At 39.6% G+C, this 21,288-nt stretch overlaps 1 protein-coding gene across 1 annotated transcript in view; it reads left to right on the top strand.

Moving 5' to 3' along the window:
- MOCOS (molybdenum cofactor sulfurase) overlaps window positions 1–20,921 on the top strand; it is a 49,056-nt gene extending 28,135 nt beyond the window's left edge. The window contains exons 10-15 of the mRNA XM_090285642.1: window positions 3,940–4,018; window positions 6,599–6,723; window positions 14,595–14,700; window positions 17,105–17,243; window positions 19,099–19,203; window positions 20,727–20,921. Of these exons, the coding sequence (XP_090141768.1) occupies window positions 3,940–4,018; window positions 6,599–6,723; window positions 14,595–14,700; window positions 17,105–17,243; window positions 19,099–19,203; window positions 20,727–20,879 (707 nt within the window). The 3' untranslated portion in view covers window positions 20,880–20,921. The remainder of the gene's footprint in view (window positions 1–3,939; window positions 4,019–6,598; window positions 6,724–14,594; window positions 14,701–17,104; window positions 17,244–19,098; window positions 19,204–20,726) is intronic.
- Window positions 20,922–21,288: the final 367 nt, after the last annotated feature.

The following is a 21,288-nucleotide window of genomic DNA, read 5'->3' as shown; positions in this document are numbered from 1 at the left end:
GATGATGATGTCTTCTTGGTGAATTGTTTTTTAAGTAATGTCCCTCTTTATACATGTTAATTTTATTTTTTTGTGGAGTATGAAATTCTTTGTCTAATACTAATATAGCCACTCAGCTGTCTTTTTATTAGTGTTTGCTAGGTGTATTATTTTCCACACTTTCATTTATTTCTTTTAGTATCATTGATATTTGTTTAACATACCATAAAATGTTTCTGTTTAGAGTATACAGTTCAATGTTTTTTTGTATATTCATGAGGTTGTTCAACCATCACCACAATCAATCTTAGAACATTTTCATCACCCTAAAAGTGAAACTCCATCTCATTGATAGTCACTCCCCATTTCCAACCTCATTCCCATTCCTTGGCAACTAGTAATCTACTTTCTGTTTCTATGGATTTACCTATTCTGGATGTTTCATATGAATGGACTAATACAATGGATAACTGGATTATTTCACTTAGCATAGTGTCTTCAAGGGTCATTCATATTGTTGAATAATATTAAATTGTATGCATATACCATACAATCCATTCATTAGTTTATGGATATTTAAATTGTCTCCATTTTTTTTTTTTGGCTGTTAGGAATAATACTGTTATGAATATATGTGTACAAACTACCTTGGATATTTACCTAGGAGTGAAACTGATGGGCCATATGGTAACTCTGTTTTTAGCATTTCCAAAGTGGCTGCATCACCATTTTACATTCCCACTAGCAATGTATAAAGGTTCCAATTTGTCCACATTTTCCTCAATGCTTGTTATTTTCTGTTGTTGGTTTTTGATGGTCACAGGTGTAGTGGCATTTCATGTCACTTTGATTTGCATTTCCCTAATGATAATGATGGTGACCATCTTTTTCATGTGTTTATTGGCCATTTGTATATCTTCTTCAGAAAAAAATCTATTCAAATTTTTTGCTTACTTCCTTTTGAATTATTGAGTTGTAAGAGTTCTTTATACATTCCGATACAAGTCCCTTTTCAGATCTAAGATTTTCAGGTATTTTCTCTTATTCTATAGGTTATCTTCCTCTTCTTGATGGCTCCATTTTACTTTTAGTTCACCTGTACCATTGTATTTGAAGTGAGTGGCTGTGTCCATTTCGACAACCTCTGTACTTTCATTGGTGTGTCCTGTTGGGATTTTGGTTGCAAAATCATGTATTTTTAAATTATGTATTTGTGATTATATTTTGATTGTAATACCATATATTTGTTTCAGGAGAATTTATGTCATATAATGTCTTTTGTATGTAAATAGTACTTCTCTTCATTTAAGACTTCTTTAATTACTCAAAATTTTAATAATAGTTTCCAGAAAAATTTTGCAGATCTTTGGTTATATAATAGTTTGAATATTTTGAATACTATTTTTTTCTATTAAATGTTTTAATTGGTTATTAATGCCATATAGAAACACTTGATTTTTATATATCAGTGTTTTACCCAATATTTTTAAATGAATTCCTGTTAGTTTTATTAGTTGATCTGAAGATTTTCTTGCATGTTCTATGTAAATAGGTATTACCACTTAATAATCATAACTTCATAAATTCCTTTCTAATTTTTATTTCTCTCTCATATTTTATCTTATGTCATTGGCTAGGCTTTTTTGTATAATATTAGAACAGTGATGGAAGATATCTTTTATTACTGATTTGAATAGAATGGTTCTAAAGTCTCGAAAATAAGAACGATATTTACTGTAGGTATTTGATTGCTTTGATTTGCCAGGCTAAGTAGTTATTTTCTTATTTAGCCAAAAGCTTTACCATGAATAATATTCAGTTCTTACTGAATGCTTTATCTGCATCTGTTGGTTACCATATTTTCCTTCCTATATTCTATCAGTGTGATGTCTTACATTAGCAGATTGTCCAGTACTGAACTATCCATGTATTCTTGGGGGAAAGAAAACACTACTTGATTGTGAGTTGTTGATACATTTGGTTTGCTGATATTTTATTTAGTATTTTTGCACCTATTTTTTATTGGTGAGATTGATATGTCAACTTTTATTGCAATTTTCTTGTTCAGGTTCAGGTACCCAGGATAATAACGTACAAAAAGAATTGAATGTATTATTCCATTTTTTATTCTCTGAAGCATAAAAATGTACATCATAACTAAGTAGAGGTTATCCCAGAATGTAAGAAAAGGTCGAGAGAAAAAAACCCAAATACTCAAATGTCTTCTACTCTAGATTAGCAGCACTTGTTGCTCTCAAAGATTGTAGGCATCTTGAGTCCAGAGGTCAAGCTCTTTCATTTTTTGATCTCGGATCTGAGCACAGGGCTTAGTATGTATGGAATTAACTCAGTACCAATGAACTTTGTTGAGGGCTCCTTGAGTTCATTGCATGTAGGGACCCCAGATTTTGTTGCCTTAGCAAGACACCTGTGATGTCCTTTATAAGGTTTCTGAGGGCCATATTCATGATCTTACGTGATTTATACAGAGTTTTGGGTAAGGGTAGAAAAGAGGCGGAGCACAGGCTTCCTGCTGGCTGCCCAAGGGTGTATTTGTGCCATGGCACTTGTCCAGGTGCTGTCCCTTCTGCTTCCTATCACCAATGCTCCAGGCTCACTTCGCTGCTGTCCGCAGCGGGTGCATGCCTGGACTGTATCATTCTTCCATGCAAACCCTTTTGACATGGCAGCATCTGTAATCCCTCAGCACAGCACATTCCTCCTCAAAGCTTCTTCAGAATTCTGGATGAGTTCTGCTTCTGGCCTTCCGCATGGGGGACAGGAGTGTGGAACTGGCTGGGCATGTGTAAGATGCAGATAAGCAGGGGACACAGTTCATGGAATATCTGTTACACAAATTTCACTGTGTTTGTGGTGGTGAAAAGCCTGTTGGGATGGGCACATGCCTGGGCAGCAGATGTGACCTTAAACTTGTGAGTACAAGGGTGTAGGAGTTGGCCATGCCGCATGTGGTGAAACAGGACCAAGATAAGCAGGGATGCAGGTGTGCCTATTGTGTGCTTACCTGAGGGACAGTTTGCGTCACTCTGCTGGGTGGTGTGACTGGCAGCAATGCGGAGAGGGCAGGAGGACACAAGTGGGCCTCACAGGAGGAGGTCCCACTTCTTTTGTCCACAGAGTAAGTGGCCTCCACACATTCTACTGAGGTGTCTTGGCTTCACGCCTTTTGCCTGCACTTTGAATGACTCAGGGAGGATGAGAAGGAGAGCTGAGTGGCGGAGGGACTCAGCAGTTCTAGCCTTTATCAAAGGTCTTCCACTCCTTAATGGCATCAACTCAGTTTCTTTTCATTTTACCTACATATTTTGCTCTAATTTTATTTAAAGAATGAATCCCACTTTAGCTGAGCAGTGGGTACATGAGTGTTTATTACTACTCTTTAACCTGTTACCTATTATACAAGCATCATATACTCTTATATATACACACATACACAATAACAATTTAAAAATAGCTTCCCAACTCCACTGACATAGTAACAGAGTTTTGGAGATCATGATGATTGGTGCAGGAGTCCACTTTGATGCTGACTCTAGGCGTGCCTGAGAATTGACACTCTTTGCTGGTATCTTCACGCCTGTCTGTCTATTTCTAAAGGATTGTAGGTAGCATAGAGAACAATGACCTCGGGATGTGGAGTCATCCAGAGGTAGAGAAAGCTTTCAAAGGAATTTATAGTGTTCCAGGGGCAGTGGCTGTGACTGCCCAGTGCAGGGTGTCTCCTGACAAAGCTGCTGGATGCACATGCTCTTGGTGGTACTGAACATGCCGAAGAGAATCTCTGTGTTAGGAAAAGATTTCCAAGACCCAGACACTTACTTGAGTCAATCAATTTCCAGGATCATTAAGATTCTTGTCTGTTTCATAACAATGGACTTTAACTTCCATAGTTGTTCTTTTGGTGTGATGATAAATTTGCCTCTAACCTTTGTTCATCAGGAATGGAGCCCATAGATGTGCCTCTTGAGGAGAATGGTGAATGGGCTCAGATTTGCCAAAGCAAGGTCTGTGCAGACAGGTGAGACTACAGCTGGTGGAAATCTCAGGTCCTCTGTAGGGTGGCAGGAGGGGAAAGAGTCCTCTGCTGAATCCTCCATCCCATCTGCTGCCACTACCCGCCCCTCCCCCTCGCCTGCAACTCTGTTCTCACCATACTAGCTCTTGCTATTCTCCAAACCTACCAAGCATGCTCTCTTCTCAGGGCTTTGCACTAGCTGTTTCCTGTGCTTGGAGCGCTTTTCCCCGTTTATACCTCTGCGGGGCTCATTCCCTCACCTCCATCAGTCTCACTTCCACCAGGCCTCCACTGAAAAGCCCTTTTCTTAGAGGGGCCTCCTGATCTCCCACGGAATCAGCCCCCATCTCTGCTGCCCTGCTGTATTCTTCTCCTTTGCATTTACTGTTTCTTCAACATTTATCTGTAGTCCCTCCCACTAGCCTGCCTGCTACAGGGCTGACTTTAGAGAGCAGGACTCCATCTGTGTTGCTTCCTGCAGAGCCTGGAACAGTGTGGTATGGGGGAGGTGGGAGAGGTAGGGTGAGAGAGTGTCAGTTCGGAGGAGGCGTGGTGGAGCTTGGGAGGGGTGGCTGCCGTACACAGAGTGGTGAGGGTAGGGACCTGGTTGTATTTTGAAAGGACTAGCTTGTGGGCATAGAATAGTCAGAAGGGGGTCAGGGTGGAAGTGGGAAGGCCAGCTGAGACAAAATGGAGGCTGGGGCCAGGGCCAGGGAGAAGATCAGGTATACATGTATTCTGGGGTAGACTCACCTGAACTAGCTGGTAGATTGGACGTGGATGCTGAGGGTGAGGGGGTGTCACATCCCTCAGGCTGTATAATTTTCAGAGAATAACCCATAAATTATATTTCATATAGTTGTGGGCTGTTGCCTAATCTGAGTTACTGATGATAAATCATCTGCTAAATTCTAGGAAATGTATAAAGTGAGGTTAAATGTAATAATAGCATTTCTATTTTATTTCTTGATTGTGAATGTTTATAAATCTATTTATTGAATATATTGAACGCCTGTATCCTTTTTTTTTTTTTTTTACCGAAATCTAATCTGGACCCCAAAACATGTGGAATAGGCACTTTTCTGATTGTGGAAGCATATTCAGTAGGTTCCCAGACCATCTAATATCCCAACTGATTTACTCCTCAAAACCAAAATAATTAACTATAACAGTTCACTAAAGATTTATATATAGAAGGCTTGAAAAATATTAATTGCTCATTAGTTAACACAATAAACTTGTGAGTAGGTATGTTTGTACTCAGTAGAAGGCAATACTGCATAGTATGGGATCTGATTACATTTACTTCTGTGTTGCCTCATATCATATAAATTGCGAAATGATATATTAAATGCTAAAACTATATCTAAACTGGGTTCAAATTTTTTAGGGTCCCGGGGTCTCAGTGGGGTGATGAAGGGCTTCCCTCAGGCAAGGTGTGGAGATACAGTGTAACGATCCTGCTGGGCCTGACTGAGCAGCGTGGGCGCTGGGCCCTGCTGGGGCCAAGAGTTGAGCACAGTGCACATCTTTTCACCAGTACTTGTGTCAACAAATGTTCACAGTAGCACATCAAATTGGGCCAATGAATCTTAGGAAAACATTTTTGCCTGGCACTGTTGTAAATCTCATAGAGAGAAATATAGCCATTTCGGAATTCCCACGGTTACTTATCAGGCTCATCCTGGTTGTACATTTTATTCAGGTGCATCTGAGAGGGTTGCCGTTTTTCTGGTTAATAAAGCTTTTCAGATAGCTAGACGTTAGGCTTTTTATGCTCAGAATCATGAGTACTTACACAGTGAAAATGGAATTTGGTGCAATCTCCCAAAGCACTAGAGAGAAGTGAGCTTTCATTCTTCTCTTCCCTTTCTGGAAAAGGAAGGAAGCTTTTTTTTTTTCCAGTAAAAGTTAAGGATAAAACATGTTTGCAATAATAACTGTCTTATAATTCCAGTGCAAGGTACTGGAATTTTTCATATAAATTCTGGTGATGTACAGATTTAAAAAATTTTAAATTTGAAATTCTATTTAGAAATTCTAGTAGATTGAAGAGTCTTAAAAATCAGATCAATAAATGTACTTCCCTTGGGAATTTATAGGCACAGGGTGGTTTTTTTGTTCTTTTTTCTTTTACATTGAGTCTAACATGTCAGTCCATGTGGTCTGGCTATGAGAGAAAATATAGTCAGGCCCATAGTAAAAATAAACAAGACACATGTCTAGGTGTAAGGACTTCTTAAAGCAAAATAATGATCTGGAAAGTCTAAAATGCCAAGGTTTGTTTTCTCAGTGGCTATAATTTATATAAACAAAGTCTTTCAAGAGGAACTTCTAAATCCTTTTATACACTCGAGATCTCAGGTCTTCCTGTGCCTTGGAAATCTCTTTGCAGCTTCCTAAGCATACCTGTCTCTATAGGCTTCCTTCTGGCTGGGGGTGCAATGATTTATATTATATTATATATATTATATATTATATAATGTTATATTATATTACATTATATTATATTTCCTGTTGCTGTTTAGATTGTTAATTAAAGAAATACCATTTACCATCCATTCCACCCCCTTTTTTTTTCAGGGTAAATACTTATGATTGTGGAGAAAAAATTTCAAGCTGGTTGTCAAAGTTTTTGGGCCGTCCATGTCATTTGATCAGACAAAGTTCAAACTTTCAAAGAAACGTGAAGAAGAAACATCACCAAGGTATCGCATTTTGGATTTGTTCTTGGGGCATAGGAACTTGGGCTTACATCAAAGTCAGCCCGTGAAGTGGAGTTACAGGGCAACTTGCTCATGTACAGAGAGTGGGTGGTCTACCTTCAGTACAAAGGTGCCCTGGTGGCCCCGGGTCAGAGGACCCATGTGTGGCCTCTAGGAGAACCCTGAGAGGCAGGGTGGGCTCCCAGACAGCTGTCTCACCTCTGCTCAAGTGCTCTGCCTCATCTGTGCATATTTAGAAGCACTGGTTTGTTTTGTTAAATAAAAATATTGGTAGCTTCCTGAGTCATAAGAAAATCTAGGTTTCTAGTCTTATCTCTGTCTCCAAATGGCATGAGACCTTGGCAAATCCTTGGTGCCTCAACTTCTGTAGACCTCAGCCTCTAGACTTGAACACATATGGCAGTTTTCCTGACATTAACTGTTTTTAGGATGAAGTGAGAGAGCAGAGAAGCAAGTACTTTGAAAGTTAAGAGTGCCATAGAGAAAGAACAGATCATTTTCAGGTGTCTGTTTAAATTTTGTCTTCTCAGGGAAACCTTGCCTGACTTCTCTCCAAAGCCCTTATCGGAACTTCCCCAGATCCCTTCCCTGTTCTATTTTCCTCTGTGGCACTGTTCACATCCATAGGCCATGCATTTCACTGTTATGCTGCAAATGTCCTTCCTTCCCTCTACTAGACCATAAGCTCTGTGAGGGCAGGGATTTTTGTCTGCTTTTTTCAGTGCTGCATCCCTGTGCTACTATTTGCACCTGGCAAATAGTAGTTGCTCAGTAAATACTAGATAAATGAAGGCATGGATTGTTGCACATTCCTGGTTTGTGCAGGGATGACCTGTCCTAGTGAGTAGCTCTCAGAGAGACTGGCTTGTGAATCCAAATAGCACTTTGATCATATGGGGACCAGTCATCAGGGTCTTGGAACCTGCACAGGTGAACCTATGACTCCCTGAAAATGTATGATAGAGAGAGGAATCAAAGGATGTAAATTACTTAGACTTTCACAAGTTCTGACAATTTTTCATGTCATGAACTGTTTAAAAATTTGTGTTGCTATGTGATGGGGAAGGGGAATAAACTTAAGCTCATTTTATTGAGGAGGTGAGCTGGTGGTGTTGGGAAGGGTTAGCTTAGAGACATGATTAGATGGGGATAAAAAGGAACATTTTCATGAATAGAGACACACAAGGAGTGGGACTCTTCAGGACCTGTGATACCCTTATAAATGATCTTATTGAATATGTTCCAATTATTCATAATACCCCCTGTTTACCTGGGGCTTAGCTGGGTCCTCAGGAGGCTGGCTGAGGTTATTAAGCAATAGCTGTGGTCCTTCTGGATCTCAGTTTATTTTATTTTTTGGAAAAAAATTTATTTTTATTTTTAAGATAACTTTTATTAAATTTACTGGGTGACATTGGTTAACAAGGTGTCAAGTGTACATCTCTATGATACTAGATGTGTATACTGCACTGTATGCCCACCACCGGAAGTCAAACCATCTTCCGTCTGCATCTCAGTTTAGAGGCAACTACTCGCCAGTAGACAGGGACTCTATAGTAAAGGTCTGTGCAAAGGGCATGAGTGTGGGGGAAGCATCCTCTACACCTGGGGGGAGTCATGAAAGGCTTCAGAAAGGAGGTGAGTTTAGAGCTGCACCTGAGCAGGAGTTCATTACCACCAAACCAGTATTACAAGAAATGGTAAAGGGTCTTATTTAAAAAGAAGAAGAAGAAAACAACAACAACAACAGCAACAACAACAGAACATAGTTATAAAGACTGAAATGGAAATAAATACATAACTATCAATAATCACTTTAAATGTAAATGGCTTAAATACTCCAGTCAAAAGACATAGGATAACAGAATGGATAGAAAACAATACCCATATATATGCTGTCTACAAGAAACCCACCTCAGAATGAAAGATGCACACAGACTGAAAATAAAAAGATGGAAAAAGACATTTTATGCAAATGGAAATGATAAAAAACTCTGGGGTAACTTTAAAACAAAGGGTCAAGTAAGACTTTAAAGCAAAGGATATAGGAAGAGACAAAGAACGACACTACATAATGATAAAGAGAACAATCCAACAAGAAGGTATAACCCTTGTAAACATTTATGTACCTGACATAAGCTCCTAAATATATAATGCAAATATTGATGGACATTAAGGGAGAGATAGATGGTAATAAAGTGATAGTACAGAGAGTTTTAGTACCACATTGACATCAATGAATAGATATTGGAGACAGAAAATCAACAAGGAAATGGCAGCCTTAAATAACACACTAGATCAGATGGATTTAATTGATATCTGCAGAGCATTTCTCCCCAAAGCAGGAGAATATATGTGCTTTTCAAGTGCACATGGAACAGTTTCTAGGACAGGCTACATGTTAGGAGATAAAACAAGTCTCAATACATTTAAGAAGATGGAAATCATATCAAGCATCTCCTACAACAATGGTATGAAACTAGAAATCAATCACAAGAAAAAACTGAAAAACACATAAAGACATGGGGGCTGTCATTATTTGCAGATGACATGATACTGTTTATAGAGAACACTAATGATTCCACCAAAACTATTAGAACTGATAAATGCTTTCAGTAAAGTAGCAGAATACAAAATAAATATACATAAATTAGTTGCATTTTTAAAAAAGATTTCATTTATTTTTAGAGAGAGGGGAAGGAGGGAGAAAGAGATGGAGAGAAACATTGATGCTTGAGAGAAACATCAACTGGATGCCCCTCGCATGCCCCAGCTGGTGACATGGCCCAATATCCAGGCATGTGCTCTGACTAGGAATAGAACCAGTAACCTTTTTTTTTTTTTTTTTTTTTGCAGAATGACACCCAACCAACTGAGCCACACCAGTAAGGGCAAATTAGTTGCATTTCTGTACACCAATAATAAACTATCAGAAATGGAAACTAAGAAAAAAAAATCCCATTTCAACTGCATAAAAAAATACCTAGGAATAAATTTAACAAAGGAGGTAAAGGACCTGTGCATCAAAATTATAAGATGCTGAAGAAAGAAATAGAAGAAGATACAAATAAATGGAAGCATATATCATGTTCATGGAGAGAAAGAATTAACATCATTAAAACTTCCATACTACCTAAAGCAATTTATCAATTCAATACAATTACTATAAAGATACCAATGGGACATTTCATGGAACTAGAACAAATATTGCAAAAACTGATGTGGAACCACAAAATAGGCACAGCAATCTTGAGAAAGAACAAAGTTGGAAAAATCATGTGACCTGATATCAAACTATATTACAAAGCCATATAATAAGAACAGCATTGCAGTGGCATAAAAACAGACATAGTATATATCAATGGAACAGAATAGAGAGCCCAGAAATAAACCCACACCTTTATGGTCAATTAACATTTGACATAGGAGGCAAGAGCACACAATGGTATAAAGACAGTCTGTTCAATAAATGGTGTTGGAAAAATTGAACACATTTGTGCAAAAAAATGAAACTAGATCACTTTCTTACATCATACACAAGAATAAACTCAAAATGGACTAAAGACTTAAATGTTAGACTCGAAACCATAAAAATCCTAGAAGACAACATAGACAATAAAACCTCAAACATTTCTCGTAGCAATGTATTTTCTGACAAATCTCCTTGGGCAAGGAAAACAAAAGAAAAAAATAAACAAATAAGACCACATCAAACTGAAAAGTTTTTGCACAGCAAAGGAAACCATCAACAAAATGAATGGGAGAACCTATTCACCAATGGTACATCTGATAGGGGATTAATATCCAAAATTTTTAAATAACTTGTACAACTCAACACCAAAAAGCTAAACAACCCAATTAAAAAATGGGCAAAGGACATGAATAAATACTTATACAAAGAGGACGTACAGATGACCAATAGGTATATGAAAAGATGCTCAATGTCACTATTCATCAGAGAAATGCAAATTAAAATCTCACACCTGTCAGAATGACCATCATCAATAAATCAACAACCAATAAATGTTGGCAAGGATGTGGAGAAAAGGGAACCCTAGTGCGCTGTTGGTAGGAATGCATACTGGTGCAGCCACTGTGGAAATCAGTATGGAGTTTCCTCAAAAATTTAAAAATGGAACTGCCTTTTGACCCAGTGATTCTACTTCTGGGAATATATCCAAAGAAACCCAAAACATTGATTTGAAAGAATATGGGCCCCCCTATGTTTATTGTAGTGTTATTTATAACAGCCAAGGTTTGGAAGCAGCCTAAGAGCCCCTCAGTAGATGAGTAGATAAAAAAGCTGTGGTACACATACATAGTGGACTACTACTCAGCCATAAAAACAAGGGAATTCTAACCTTTTGTAGTAGGATGGCTGGACCTAGAAAGCACTATGCTAAGTGAAATAAGCCAGTCAGAGAAAGACAGGCACCATATGATTTCACTTATATGTGGAATCTAATGAATAAACTGAAATAACAAGCAAATAGAAACAGACTCATAGATACAGAGAACAGACTGACAGCTGTCAACGGGGAGGTGAGTTTGGGGTCTGGATGAAAAAGGTGAAGGGATTAAGCAAAGGGAAAAAAAAAAAAACCTCATAGACAGAGACAATAGTATTGTGATTACCAGAGGGAAAGGGGAGTCGGGACAGGTAGAAGAAGGCAAAGGGGGAATATAGTGACAGAAAGAGACGTGAGTTTGGGTAGTGAACACACAATACAATATACAGATCATGTATTATAGAATTGTACACTAGAAGCCTATATAACTTTACTAACCAATGTCACCACAATAAATTCAATAAAAATTAAGAAACAAAAAAAGTGGTTTAAATAATTGCAAAGGATGTGACTTCTAGCATATTATAAATATAGTCATTTTAATTAAAACTTATAGATCATACTTTTAGACATTAGCCAGTGGAATCTCAATATTTTAGTGATTTGTTTCCCATGAGTATTTATTAAATATATACACCAACCATCTTTTAATGGTCAGATATTTTATCTTCCCTTTTCCTTCTTCAATTTACATTTCCATTCTTCTTCTTTAATAGGATTTTATCCTAGTGTTATATGTTTTACGCTTGAAAATCTTTCTTTGATCACCCTATCATATTTATCTGAAACTAATATTTTATGTAAATTGGAATGTATAAACATTTTTAGTGTTTACTGTGATTGTAAGAGTCTAAATGTTAGGAAACTTCTTCTAGGTTGAATTATCATCATTTTAAATAGTATACAGTTGGTCAAAGCAACAAAAGTATATTATAGATTTCAAATGATAGTGAAACATTTTTGAAAATGAATCTCTTAATGAGATGGCTGGGCTTCCCTTCATCAATTCCCACATTCATGAAAAACTGTCACTTATGACCAGAATAGCTGGTGTTCAGCATTGGTTCTCTGAAAAAATTTTTTCAGTCAATAAAGAGATTGGGATGAAAAGAGTATGGTTAACCTACTGTCACTCAAACCTTTCTTCTGAGTCCTAGGGAACTAACATTAAGGTGACTTTAATCATGTCACTTGACAACTTAATTAGGTGTGGCAGTTTTGTGGAGAGCAAAGAATTGGAACCCATCTGACCTACAGGAGGATCATTCACCCAAGCTTGAGAGACTTTTATTATCTCAGCACAGACAGGGGCTTTGAAAGGGGCTTTTGTTTTCCACCCTGGAGACTTTTAGCTCCTAGGGGCAATGTGCCCAAGGAGAGGTAGAGCCTTTCCTCTGTGAAGTTGGAGAAAGTCCTTTTGTGGAAGGGGCTGCGATTGCAGTCCCCCCTCACCGCCCCTCCCCCCCAAAGAACCATTTCAGTAGAAGACATTTGTAAGTGAGGGTCTGGAAAGTGATTATCTTAGAAGTATTCAATCGTGTGTTTTCTGGGGTCCTCAAACCTTGTTTGGAGACAGCTCACTAAGCTCTGGTTCAGCCAAGCTTTTTCATCAACATCGTGGTTAAAGACAACAATGTTGGCCCCACACACGGGTGATGGAAGCAAGGCCACAGGCTGCCAGCAGTTCTGAACACATTTGATATTTTCTTTCATTCTTTTGTCCCTTTCAGTTGTTTTAAAACTTGTATTGTTTATTTCTAAGGTCAATATTTCACTCTTGTCCAAGGGCAAAAACCAGCTTTTCCCCAACGAGATTCAGAAGGCCTTCCTGGGCCTGAGGCCCTCATTGGGACCCATCTCCCCTGCTCTCCCGGGCAGGGGCCCTGGTTCTGCCCACTGCCCATCTCTCCTCTTGTCAATGTTGCCTCTAAGTCTTCTTTGCTGCAACAGCTTCACTTCAGCATTTTAATATTATTTTCAGATAACTAACAGAGTATTCTAGGAGCTCATTTTCTTTTAGTTTTTGAGAGATCTGAGCCATGCTTAAGACATTATTATTATTTCTAAGGCACCGTTTTTTCCCTTATAGAAAAATAGTCTCTATTATTAAAACATGCAAGTAAATGGAACACAATTCATTTGCCTTACAAGAAAGCAACTCTTTTTAAAATTTTATTTAAAAAATTGTAACATCTAATTGTATTAAAATATTTTGTTGGAGTATAATCGATATATAACATTATATTAGTTTTAGATGTACAACATAATGGATTTGATATTGTATATATTGTGAAATTATCACCACAATAAATTTAGTTTACACCCATCTCTGCACATAGTTACAATTTTTTTCCTGTAATAACTTTTAAGATTTACTCTTCTATTAACTTCAAATATGAAATACAATATTATTAACTACCATCACTTGACCCCCTTCACCCATTTTGCTTACCATTCCGCCACCCTTGTCTCTGGCAACCACCCATTTGTTCTCTGTATCTATGAGATTGTTTTAGTTTTTGTTCTTTGGATTCCACATGTAAGTGAGATAATATGGTATTTATCTTTTCTGTCTGAGTTATTTCACTTAGCATAATAGTCTTCAGGTCCATCCATGCTGTCCCAATGGTCAGATTTCCTTTTTTTTATGGCTGAATAATATTATGGTCTGTCCAGAAGGCATCCAGCCACACAGTATGAAAAGTAGAGACATTTATTGAAGAAGATATAAGATACAAAAACATTGTCATAAGACAATGATGCCTCAGTTCCCTTTAAAGTAGGCACCTTGGGACCTCACACATTCCTCCCAATTGTCATCAGCTTCCCTGTTGTATTTTCCTGAGTCTCATTGATGGTCTGAAATCTATTCCCTTTCAAAGGTGATTTTAGTTTTGGGAAAAGCCAGAAGTCACAGGGCACCAATTCTGGGCTATAGCGGGGCTGAGTCACCTGGGTGATTTGATGTTTTGCCAAGAAACTCTGCATGAGACGTAATGCATGAACATGTGCATTGTTGTGATGAAGCTACCAGTCACCAGTTGCCCACAGATGCAGCCTTCTGAATCATCTGAATAGTTTCTGCAGAGGAATGTTCAAGCTTAATGCAAAATCTGATGCAGATTTATTGCTCTATCACTCAGTCACTTTGAATGCAATGGCCACACAGTACACATGCTCACTCAAGAGCGTCTACTGCCCCTCTTACTAATACAGTGAAGTCTTCATTGTTCACACATGCACATTCCAGTCCATTCTCTTTTGCTGCTTGGTTACATCGATGTTGTACAAACTGTTCTTGTTATATTAAAAATGGCTGAACTTCATCTGGACAGATCTCAGATATATGTGTGTGTGTGTGTGTGTGCACGTGTGCACGCGTGTGTGTATATCTATGTATGTGTGTGTGTGTGTGTGTGTATACCGCATCTCCTTTATTCAGTTATCCATAGATGAACTCTTAAGTTGTTTCCATATCTCTTCTCAATACTCCATCACTTCTAGGTCAGTCTGCTGGTACAACAGCCACTCTTTCCCTGGTAAATGAGGCCCAGTATCTGCTGATAAATAGATCCAGTATTTTGGAACTTTGGCAGCAATTAACTGCCAGGTAAGAGAGATCCTTTTACTATTTCCTATTTACCTCAGGAATAACATGCAGGTGTAACCACTTGCCCCTGCAAGTGAGGCTGGCACTGACCTTGGGGGAAAGTTCCTAGATTCATGGAGTTCAGACTTTTCATTAAGAGATTGAGACCCAAAGAAATCATAAAGCCCTTAAGGTAAGTTCCCATTAATCTTTTTGAGGGTTCTTTATCTTCCAATGTCCTTCTTGATGCCCTCAAGATGCTTAGTAGAGAATCCCAATTCTAATTTTTTAATCATTCCATTTCTTAACATTTGCTTTAATGGAATTCGTACCACTTATACATTGCCCACCCTCCCACTGTCTCCTGTCCCCTAGGAGCCTTGCTCTACTTCCCCAGTCCTTCTGAGGGGAAAGAAGAGTGGCTATGAAAGGTTTTCAAGTTGTAATTGTAGATCTTACTTGTCTAGACAGCACTAGCGGCCCTGCCTGTTCACTCCCACCCAGTGCTCTCCCAAGGGCCCTGCCAGCAATGAGGTCAGCTCTGAAAAGGGTCTTCATCGGTCCCATCTCCCTCATTGTTCTTTAGAGGAAATTGCTGTCCCAAGGTCATCAGACAATTAGGGGGGAAAAAAATCACTGTGTGCAAGAGCTGGACTGCTTATTCCTAGTTTAGAGGACAGAGTAGGTGTGCACACACTGTCAGTTTCATGAGCTGCGGATCCTATGACTCCCTCAGGTCATGTAGTCCTGTGTGTTTGTGTGCACACTCGTAAAGATACATAAGACAGCTTAGCAAATATGACTAAGATAGACCATTTGTAGTAATTCCTGTTTATAGTCACTGGCAAAAATATATGAGGTTGTTCCCTTGCCATGGTCCAACTCAGCCTTCTTGGGAGCAGAAGTGGACATGGCTGCTGGGTCTCTGGGTGTTCACTGAGTTTGAGCTACACCGAGTGACCCTCCTTTTCAGGCACCTAGAGCACTAGAGAGAGCACGTCTATGCTTTTCTGGGATTCTTGGTGTAGAAAGAGAAGAGGTGGAGACAGGCTTGCTGCAACCCTGGTTCCTACCAGGAGTTGGTTTGATGCTCAGCTGACAACCCGAGGATGAGTGGGACAGGTGATCAAAGATAAGAGGAACAGTCCATGGCTAATATATGGTGATGGTCCCCAGGGGCCCTGGTTGGTGTATCTTTGTGTTCTGTTTTCAAATTTGCTGGCCGTGGTCATGTACATTTTGATCATTATAGCTTTTGGACATAAAACTTTTTTTTTTACAAAGCACAAAAGGAAGGTTTATAATCAAAGCATTTTAGGCCTGGAACATGCTAATACTCTCACTTTAGATGAGGAAATTGTAGGTCTCATAGGTCATGGGAGTCGCACAGTTAGAGGCCAAGCTGGACTTAGCCATCCTGCTTCCGGCCTACCGCACTCCATTGTGTTGCGAAGGGGACTGGGATACAGCTGTGGGCCCCTGCCTCCCCCAGGGCCTGTCAGTTCTGTCTCCAGGGGAAATTCCAGCCATACTCAAGGATTTCTCCCAATTAAACAGTTAAAAAATATTTTTGTTGAAGTACAACGAAGTGCAAAAGTCATAAGTTCACATCTCAGTGAACTTGACAGATGTGTATACCCATGTAAGCACCACGTGGATCCCGCAGAGAACACTTCTGCACCTCGGAAGCTTCCTCCTACCCCCTATTAGTGAACCCACTGAAGGTCACCATTATTCTCACTTCTTTCACCACGGATAGTTACACCTGTTCTTAAACTCAGCTTAATGGGATAAAGCATTGTGCTCTTTTGCTGTTTTCAGATGCTTTTTTAGTGCTTTCTCCCTTGGGGGAGAGGGTGCATGGAGGTGTAGAGAGCTGTTTTACAGGACCTCATGGTAGCCAACAAAAGCTTTAAACAAGAATTATAAAAATAGCATATGCTAGTTAAAATTGCAAGCAGAATGGAAGTTAGGAAATACATACCCCCCCCCCAATATACTCTGTATTGCTTTATGATATTTTAATATCCCCTGGAGAGTGTGAGGTCTTGGTAATTAAGCTTGATGCTCTTTAAATGCCTTTTCCTAGCTCACTTTGTAGAACTGGTATTTTCTCAGAAGTACATTCATTTGACTTCTGTTCTCTTGGTTTCCAAAATCCTTCATGTCTTAAACGTTTAAGACCTACTCACGCTTTGCACTGCTTCTGTGCGCCTCTCCCCAGACCTGGGACCATATCCCAAAGGAGACCACAGAAGTCTGTCTAACACATAGTGCCTCTTGGCCTGATGATAAAACCTTGTTCTGATCATCCAGGCCTTAGGACAGAGTACAGTTGATGAAGTCAGGTTTTAAGTAGTAGAAACACTAAATTAGTACAACAGTATAATTAACCCCCCCCCCCTTTCTGATATGTCTTAAACAGTGATGAGAATGGAAAGGAGGAATTATTTCCAATGAAAGATCTCACCTCACGTTTCCGTGCCAATATTATTACTAATGGAGCAAGTGCTTTTGAAGAAGAGAAATGGGATGAGATTTCAATTGGTTCCTTGCATTTCCAGGTGAGTCCTGGGAAGTTCTGTTATCCTTCCTTAAGAGCTGCTAATGGAGACTGAGGCCTAGTCTAGGATGGCGGCAGGTGGGAATCCCACCTAATCTTTGACTCTTACCTAGGAAACCTCTGCAGAAGGTATGTGACATTTGCTTCCTGCAGCACCCTTTGGAATGATCCATCCCTTACTCCCCACAAGGGTGGCAGCAGTCAGTTTCACATAAGGATGAGAGAATGTGCCCCATACAGGCGATGTAGGGCTCAGTGCATCCTTTTGTCTAGGCTTAAATTCTGTTTTCTTGGATTGCTTGTGTCTATGAGAAGTTTGTCCAGTGGAAGTTGTTGGACTTTCTGGCTGTCTGAAGCTCTGGAGCAGGACCTCAGATGCCTAGTGGCCCTTCCATGCAATGGCTGCTACACTTTCTCTCCCCACTCCAGCTTCTTGCACAGAATATGACCAATTCTTCAGTGGGGCATGAAATTACTCTAATAATAGTTGTGTTACTAGCCAGTTGTATAAGCTGACTGTCTTGAGTCTTCTCATGTTCCCATAATGATGGTTTCCATGTTTGAGCATGACTGAGTGCCAGGCCTGGGCTTCGCTCCTCAGAAATAGTATCTGGACTCCCTATCAAATCCAGCTAAGGAGTTGGATGGGGACATGAGGCTATGAGTCTGCCAAGCGTCCCAAGGTAAATACCAGGCAGAGCTCCTTCAGAGCAAGCCAGCTGCTTATGAGGCTGGAATCTTAACTTTGGTACCACAGTGAGGTTATATTTCCTGTGGTTTAATGCCCAACAGCCAGTCACCAGTGATAGGCACAGGCCAAGACACATCCAGATTTAGTTGAGTATTTCTAATTTCAGAGCTCATTTTGTTCTTGCCCATGTGTGAGCAGAGGAGAAAATGGTTGTGAGAAAATCAAGTGCCTTTGCACCTTTTCTGTGTGCAATAAAAAAGCAACCTGTCACTGCTGAGCTGCATTCTTTCTTTTTTCGTTAACATTTATGGGGGATTTTCTTTCTATGAAAGCAATTCATGCTCATGGTGGGCCATCCAGAATAGAAGTACAAGTATGACTCTGTTAAGGAACTGTGTACTGTGCTTTACGTAGTGTGTGTATGTGTATATATGTGTATGTATGTATATGTACACACACGTACAAGAATACACATGCAATTTTGTTTTTTGCTTATTTCAGTTGTAAAAATAAACATTTTCCATTTTATTTAAAGTCCTTTATAGATTAATTTAAAAACGTGCATGATATATGTCATATAGATGTAGCATGATTGGTTTAACCATTCTTCTCTATTATTTGATGTTTAAGATACTACCAGATTTTCCCTATTATAAATCATGTGAGAAATATCCTTGTACATGAATCTGTGTTCTTTTCTTGGGTTAAATTCCTAGTAGTGACATTGCTGGGTCAAAGGACATGGACACACTCAGGTGCTCTCTGATGACTTCCTCACAGAGACTCAGTGCCCGGTTGGTGGCTGTTTATCTTCTCCCAGTTTGCCCCCCAGTCAGTTAGTTCTTTTCTTCCTGGAGGATCCCCAACACTCCAAGATAATCATCTGAGATTCACAACCACTTCTGTTTCTCGGCAAAGTCCTGAAGCAGCAGCCTTCCAGTGGACAGACAAATACGGATGATTCCCCAGTGGCAGCATAATGAGGTGCCTCTTTCTGGCTCCTTACAGTTAGGAGTAGAATATTGAGCATTTGTGTGTAAGTTTGAAAGCGGCAAGGGGACAGCCTAGGACAACCCAAGTCCTCTGGACACAGAGTCTTCCTGGCAGAATTGGGGGGTCTGGTCACTTGCATCACAGCCTCGTCTTTTCCATCCTCATCTCCCAGGTTTTGGGGCCTTGTCACAGGTGCCAGATGATTTGCATTGACCAGAAAACTGCACAACCAAACCAAGATGTTTTCCAAAAGCTTTCTGAATGTCGAGAGCGAAAGGTAAGCAGTGATGCAAACCATGACACCCCATTTTAAGATCCTGGCATGTTATCCATCCCAGAACTATATCCCTAATAGTGTCAAGTGATTTTTAGAAGCAGGGAAACTTTCAAAGGCTGATGGACTACCATTAAGTTTCTGATTTCATCTGCGGCACCATCTTATCTTTGTTTTTCATCTGTATCTTCACTTTTATGAGGGCTCTTATTATGTGTACTTTTGATGCCCCCAAACCTTGTTGAAGAGATATGGAAAGTAAATAAGAAGAAAATAAGTAAAGTAACTATTTTTGAATCACTTTTCTTCATAGGAGAGTTCTCATGCAGTGTAAAATGCCTTGTGGTGAATAGAGTAGCTGCAGAGAAACAGTCAATAAATTCCACTATACTAAGCTTGTCAGTCATCTTCTTGAGGGTTACAATGACTAAATGCTATTGTGTGGAGTCCAGATGATAAAAGCTAAACTTCTAAAAGGTTGATTCTTTAGGAAGATTTATTTTCAGGATCACTGTCTATTAGGACTTTTTGTTTGCAAAGAATTCTCGGAAGTCAAGTAAGCAGTTAGTTTGCATGGGACAGTTCTTGAAAATTAACTGAAATAGTGCAAATATTTAATCTCTCTCCAATAATAAGTTGACAGGTTTAATCAGGGCAAAATGTTCTGTACTATTTCCTGTGTTTCTCCAAAATCAGGGATTTGTTTCACAGTATTTGGTTGACGTGGTCTCCCTACAGATACACGATAGATACAGCCTTTAGAGGTATTGCACTTGAGTGTTATACCAACATGTCTGTCTGCTCGGCTGAGACAGGCCGTGTCAACTAGGGGCATGGGGACCTTGAGCCTGCCCCATGCAGGTTGCCAGGAGAGAGGATACCTCAGAGCACAACTATAATTCTCACATGCACAAATCTTTTATTTAAAAAAATTTTGGAATATTTTTACATTTACAGAAAAATTACAAAGATAGCATGGAGAGTTCCTGTGTACTCTTCACGCACATGTGCGCAAATCTTTAGGCATTCATTTGGCCCCAGCGCCTCGTCTGGTGCCTGTGACACGGGGAAGGGGTGGCCAACTGATGTTATCACAGGAATGAACAGATCTGGGAGCACGTCACATACTCCAGAGAGTTCTCACTGGCTCACTGGCATTGATGGCAATTCTTGGGTAGGCTTCATTTTGGACCTTTTATCTTTAAATATCTGGAGAATTTGGAGAATTTAACTGGTATCACATGTTCTTAAGGAAAATACAGGGTAGAAAGGAAGGAGGAAGAAGAATGGGTCCAGCAGTAAAGAGGGGTTGGGGTGACTGCTGGGAAAGGACACCTTAGAATGAGAATCTCTGGTGTCTGAAATGAGGATTCTCCATGTTTCCCACTCCATTTTACTAAGTGACAGGACATAGCAAGTCCCAGTGCATGCCTTTAAAGGTCTGACTTAATTTTAGTCGAACATTATTATTTACAAAATGATTTCAACTGCTCAGATAATGTAGCTTGTTGCTGTTTTGTTCACAGGTGAACTTCGGAGTGTACCTGATGCATATGTCTTTGGATTTATCTTCTCCACGTTTCCTGTCTGTAGGGTCTCAGGTGTTCCCTGTGTTGAAAGAAAACATGAAATGCCCCAATTTACCTGCTTCCGAGAGACATCAGAATGCTATCTCCTAAAATTTTTTTTCAGCATAAATTAAAATTTGTCTTTTACAACTATCTCTACTCTTTTTTAAAAAAAAATAAGTAATTAATTTGTTTGTTTATTTCATTTATTTTTAGAGAGAGGGGAAAGGAGAAAGAGAGGGAGAGAAACATCAATGTGCGGTTGCCTCTCACTCGCGCCCCCAACTGGGAACCTGACATGCAACCTAGTCATGTGCCCTGACTGGGGATCAAACCAGTGACACTTGGCTCGCAGGCCGACGCTCAATCCGCAGAACCACAGCAGCCAGCGCTTTATCTGTACTCTCATAAAGATTGGCACGTGGTTCAGTAGAACTTGGTCTTTTGAACTAGGCGAGTTCTTTTCCTCTTGGAGGCAGACAGTGAGTGCTGGTGCTGGCTCCCTCCCTCCTCTAACTCC

Source organism: Furipterus horrens, unplaced genomic scaffold (assembly GCF_987537825.1).
Source record: "Furipterus horrens unplaced genomic scaffold, mFurHor1.1.pri manual_scaffold_8, whole genome shotgun sequence".
NCBI lineage: Eukaryota > Metazoa > Chordata > Mammalia > Chiroptera > Furipteridae > Furipterus > Furipterus horrens.
This window is presented reverse-complemented; position numbering and strand designations above follow the sequence as displayed.